The 6,000-nt window shown below is 36.5% G+C and overlaps 1 protein-coding gene across 4 annotated transcripts in view; it reads right to left on the bottom strand.

Annotated features, from left to right (window-relative positions):
• Positions 1 to 1,247: 1,247 nt before the first annotated feature.
• LOC132092598 (serine/threonine-protein kinase MRCK beta-like) overlaps positions 1,248 to 6,000 on the bottom strand; it is a 72,702-nt gene continuing 67,949 nt past the window's right edge. For 2 of the 4 annotated variants that reach the window (XM_059498897.1, XM_059498898.1), the window contains 4 exons: positions 4,795 to 4,986; positions 3,290 to 3,398; positions 3,140 to 3,210; positions 1,248 to 2,258 (listed from right to left, as the gene is read on the bottom strand). In XM_059498897.1, the coding sequence (XP_059354880.1) occupies positions 2,130 to 2,258; positions 3,140 to 3,210; positions 3,290 to 3,398; positions 4,795 to 4,986 (501 nt within the window). In that variant the 3' untranslated portion in view covers positions 1,248 to 2,129. The remainder of the gene's footprint in view (positions 2,259 to 3,139; positions 3,211 to 3,289; positions 3,399 to 4,794; positions 4,987 to 6,000) is intronic. The other 2 variants (XM_059498899.1, XM_059498900.1) reach the window with 1 other exon arrangement.

Genomic DNA, 6,000 nt, shown 5'->3' with positions numbered 1-6,000 from the left:
TTTGCACTATTTACCACTGTTTTGTATATTAACATTAATTAAATTAACCCTTGGAGATGAATAAAAATCCAAAATATTTTGTAACTGCAATTAAAGTACATAATGTATCAAATAGTCAAATAATATGCAGTTGTTGACCAATAATAATGTGATACAATTTAGAAAATAAAAAGACAGACAAACAGAAAGCAGTTCTGCAGTCATCAAGAGATATTTATCTCTTTAAAAAAAACAATACAAAGAAAAGCAAAAATGCCCGTGTGCATTCATCAGTGACTCTTGATCATCCTCAAATGATCACTTACACAAATTGCTTACATTTAAAATAGAATTCTTCAAAAATGTAACTGAACTTTATGGTTTATGAAATTTTTAGGAGTATGCAAAAAACAAAAAACATTTTTTTTTTTAAATTTAATTATTTTACTCAAGACTGTTCAGACCACTTAGCACTAATCAAATGAAAACTGCCAAAACAATGTAAATTTTACCCTAGAGTGTCAGTAAGTATTGATATGAGAAGAGTAAACCGTTAACTTAGACTCAAAATGAAAAAAAAAAAAAAAATACACAAACTCACCAAAAAAGCACAACAGGTACTCTTTTATTATATTTTTTCAAATTTATGTGGCTAACAAGTCAATAATTACAAAGATTTCAACCGGTGATTCATTATTTTTTTCTTTCTTTTAAAGTAAAAGCAGTAGTGTTCTGCGGAGAAACGTCCATCTGAAGAAGTGGACATGTGAAGTATGAGGGAGAAATCGGAGGTACAGGAAAAACCATTCACGCAAAATCATTTCCTTAGACTAAAACCTGTGCAAGTGTCTTACAGTGTTTCAGAAGGGCGGGGGACAACATAATACATGACCGACAGCCTCGTCAAAACCACTGAAATGCTTTAACGGACAGTTCATTACTAGTTGGCACTGAAGGCACACTTGAGTGATAATGGATATGCCGGCCATGCCTGTGGATCTTAAGCATGTCAACAAACAAACTCGTATCTGCGTCCTGATAGGAGTCTTCAACAGTGACGGACCCACATGGCTGCTTGCATGTGTCACACATCAGAAACCAGAATCAGAGCATGGCTATGGAGAGATAACCGTATCACATATATATTTTGTAACTTTTATTATTAAATAGAGCATACAAAGCAGCAGCAGCAGCTTAAGAGGAACTACTGAAATCCTATGAATAGTTGTAGCTGTGTACTGTTCTCCTTTGTATTTTTATTAAAACACTTATCTCTATGTAAAGTCTTCCTTTTTGTTGCTTTCTTTTTTTTCTCTCCAGGTGATAAGCTGAACTAGATATCTTTGAGGGAAACATCGAAGTTAAAACATTAATATTTTAAAGGCTGGTTTAAATGCAGAACTGGAGAGAGAAAGAGAAATGATATAGTAATAGAAGTGCCCTCTGGTTTGGCTTTAAACCCCCAAAGTCTCAGTCAGCGATCTACTGATCATATGAGACATTTTCACCGGTCCGTGACGAATCATGTTACTGGTCCAGTCGGGTTATATAAGAACGTCACAGTCCTATTTTATCCACAGTTTCTTTCTTCCCGATACGCTCCTCTCTTGATGAGTGTTCCTGATAATAATACATTTAAAAACAGCATAGGAAGTCTCTTTCTTCCCCTCTAATCAATACTTTGAAGGGAAGCTAATAATCCAGAAGCAATTCTGACAGCAGATGTAATGCATGTTCATTTACTAAAGCAAATAATAATAATATTAATACAAATAAAAAATAAAACTTGCAGGAGCATGGCATGGAATTAAGATTTAAAATAAAATAAAAGTCCATCATACTGCTAATCTGAGCCGGTTAGTGTAATACCAGGACATCTCCACCAGGGGGCAGGGTTTTTTCTTTTTTTTTTATCGGTGGCTTCGCCTATGCCTGTCTCGGCACACACCCAGCACGCTGCTCTTGTGGAGATCGAGGCCTCTACCCTGCAGCAGGATTTGGGGTAAACCTTTGGCCCTTGTGGTGGTTGAGCAGGTGACTTTTTGTAAGAGTCTTGGCACTTCTTAGTGAGTCCTAGCAGAGCAGATGGATATGGGAGGGTGTGTCTACGGTGTGTGCAGGGCAACAAAAAAAAGGGGAGTTGTTCATTTTCAGCCATCCAGGGATTGATCCAGGCTGTCCAGGGTGAGCTGACTGCGGTGGGGGGAGTTGGGGCTCGGTGGGCTGCTGGGGTTGGAGCTGTTGGAGGGGGTCGAATGTTTGGTCGAGTCAGAGTCAGGCTGCAAGAAGAGAGAAAAAAACAAGGAAAAAGAAACAAGATTAACAGATCATTTGCTCGTTGTCAGGTTGGTTTTTAAATTTTCACACAGTATACATGCATTTACAGAAGTCTTATTATTGTTAACTAAAACTATTATAAAATTGTTTTCGGCAGCTGAAATAAAATGGAAATATGAATATTATTGGAAAAAGTTAGTATTATAATTGCTAAAAATAAAAAAAATGTTTTATTATATATATAAAATAATAATAATATACATTTTATATATATATATATATATATATATATATATATATATATATGTATATAAATACATGTTTTTATTTCAGTTTTATTTAATCTTAATACTTTAACCTAATTTTGAAGTATTAGGATTAAATAAAACTGAAATAAAAACATTAAATAGAAATATTAGGGAAAAAACTCAAATGTACACAATTTTTTCCTACAAATATAATTCAAAATATTAATACTATAATAGTATATAAATAATGCTAAAATAAAAATTTATGAAAGCTAAACAGAAAAAAAACTAAGCACATAAAATGACAATCTTATACTAAAATTTAAATGGAAACTGATATAATTGATAAATATTAATAAATGATATAATTGCATAAATAAATACTATGTAATACTAAAATAATACTTTTATAAAACTAAAATAACAGTGGTTTACAGCTGTAGCAGGTTCTACTGTGAGAGAACTGGGGCAGTTATTACAGACCACAAAATCAGGACACAAGAAAACTCACTGGGCGGCCAAAAGCACCTCAGAGCTCCTCTAACCATCCATCATGCATCTTAGAAACTTTCAAAATGTGGGGCGAATGAAATAAAACCATATTTGACATCCCGGGGGATGATAGAGGATCTTACCTCTCTCTCAAAGTCTTGATCTTGATCAGAAATACTGCGAGATGACCCTGCTCCTCCAAAATCTCCTCCTCCTTTAAATAAGGTATACATATCAAGCATTTAGATGGGCAGTTTCAGCTGGACTGTGTGTGTTTAATGAGCGGCACCCACCTGAGGCAGTGCGGGTGATGTGGCTCTTACTCCTCTGCTGCCGTGAGATGCTGGACAGAGGCCGTGGTTTGTCTTTAGATAGATCGTCCTGAGAAGAGGGCATCACACTCTGCAGCAGAGGTACAGGAAGTCAGACACACGTCTAGAGTACGCCACAATCATGCACTTGTGTAATACGGCATGGAAACACTCTTTTGACTTAAACAAGATTACTATTACTAGCACAAACATTTGGTTTGGGTGCTTTTCATGCGCAAATTATTCTATAAACCCGAAAAAACAACATTTTGTCATTTTTCAAGGAATATTTTGGATAAATTTGATGTTAACCTCAATCAAAAGTATTTTCAAGCATTATCTGGAATAGAGGTGTCACAATATATCGGTATTGACGATGACAGTGATATTAAAAAAAAAGAAATATTGTTATGCTAGAACTAAACAGGATAATGTCGTAAACAAACGGAGCTAGTTGAAACTCCAAAACAATCCAAAAAATTTCTAAAAAAAGAAACGTTAGTTGAAGTAGAAAAATTCTACATAAAACTGAGATAAGACTGAATTTAATATAAATAGACATACATATAAAGAACATATAATTACTAAAACCTAAACTAAAACCAAAAAATTAAAATGACTAGTATCAAAATAAACAGAGATTGTTAGATTGTTTTTAGATTGTTAAAAAAAAACAAAAAAAATAAACACTTTTTTTTTTTTTTAATACAGTTATGGTTCTCCGCCTCAAACCTTTTTTTTTTTTCTTTTGAGTGATTCATTAGCTAAAAAAAAAAAAGTTAGAAATTAATTTAACTAATAAACTGATATTATGACAGCCCTAATCTTGAAACAATTTCACATTGAACAATTGTAACACACTTGTGTTTCAAGCTGAAGTATGAAGTGTGTGTATTTTAATGTCTTCAGTCCTCTGACTTCAACAGAGCTTGACATTAGCAAACTGATAAGCCAACAGTACAACACTAACAATCATACAATTCAAATTACATTAGTAAAACTGTTGACTTGACTTGTTTTACCTTAAACTTTGCATTTTTTAAATTTGATTACATATTTTCAAACATTTTAAAAGGGATACTTCTCCCAAAAATGAAAATTCGTTACAATTAACTCATCAACATCAAGTTGTTTCAAACCTGTACAAGTTTTTCTTCTGTTTAAATGTTGGTAGCCCAACAGTTGCTGGTCCCCAATTGTCTTCCATAGTATTAACTTTCCTACTACAGAAGTCAATGGCTACTGCGCTAAACGATACAATTTTCATTTTTGGGTGAACTCTCCTAAAATCGCTCATTTAAATAGTCACCCCAAAAAACAAAACCAATCAAAGTCACTGCACTCAAGCATGAACAAAGAGTTCGGCAGGACAGGGATGGTATAACACAGGGAGGAAAGGAAGTGGAGGGCCTGGAGGGTGTGGTGGGGGAGGGATGGGGAACAGGGAGGAACAGGAAGTGGGGTGGGGAGGGGTGTTGCTAGCCTACCCTTCCCAGGGAGCATGTGGAAGGAGAGGAGGAGGAAGAGGAGAACTGAAGTAGGCTCTGCTGGGAGGAAGGCTCTTTCTGCAGATAGAGCCCGGCAGAGACGGGACTCATGTGATAGACGTGCTCAAAGTTGGTCGGAGGGGAGATCAGGGCATGGTGGCGAGAGGATGAGGGGGAGGGAGTCTCGCTCTGCTGCTGCCACGGCAACCAGAGGACAGAGCGAATCCAGGACCAGAGCGAAAACAGAAGGAGCGACGTGAAGAGGAAAAAGAGACAGAGAAAAGGGTGTGAGGGTGGAAGAGTGGAGCTGGCTGGCTTTGAAGAAGAAGAAACATGCAGAGAGAAGGGAAAGACTTTGGTGCTGTGCAGTATAGTGAAAGAAAAAGGATGTTAGGATGAGTAACAAAGCCCTTTATTTGAGCGTCCTCACAAACCCAGCTGTACAAAACCGCACCACAGAAGCACATTCAAGAGCCAATCTGATCTTAATATCATTTCTTAAAACAGCCTCAAGTTCTCAGATTCAGGATTTAAACTGCTCATTTGGCTTCTTAAAAAACAACTATACGTTTCTGATTCACTAACAAGAACTGACTCAAAAGACTCATTTGTTTAGAATCGTGAATCAGACTGCAATGGCTGTGCTGTAGGTTTTGTGTTGCATATTCATTAGCGGTGTTATGGTGCTGCTGCATAGTAGAAAAGTAAAATGATGTTATTTTACATAGTAAGAATTAAAATGAAAATGGTCTGGATGAGTGGCAACCTCGCGCTCTCTCTCGTGAAGCCTACACTTAAGTGACTAAAACTGTAATTCATCAACTGGCCGCTAGAGGCTGGCTGTGTGGAAAAATTGTACAGCAGAAAAAAACATGTTCACAGCCTGGTCCAAAAAGTGGTTTTGGTCTATATAGCTAATTTTGCCCTTTAAGATAACTGTAAGGTGGGTGAATTTTTTTTTATTTTTTATAACTCATCAGTTTAAATAATTTTAAGCCTTAAAGTTCTTAATAATTGAGGGCGTGGCCACTTGAGTGACAGGTGGATTGCTGCTGCTGACACTACCGTCGAGCTAGGTGGGTGTATTTTCAGCAACCAGCTCCCACCTTTTTGCCAATTTTCGATTATCCAGGAGTGACACATGGTGAATCGCTGCCAAGATGGCAACAGCTCGCTCTGCCCACTTTGAGCTTCAAAAACTCTCAT

This window comes from Carassius carassius, chromosome 18 (genome assembly GCF_963082965.1).
Source record: "Carassius carassius chromosome 18, fCarCar2.1, whole genome shotgun sequence".
NCBI classification, from domain to species: Eukaryota; Metazoa; Chordata; class Actinopteri; order Cypriniformes; family Cyprinidae; genus Carassius; species Carassius carassius.
The sequence above is the reverse complement of the archived record's forward strand: the minus strand, read 5'-3'. Positions and strand labels throughout refer to the sequence as shown.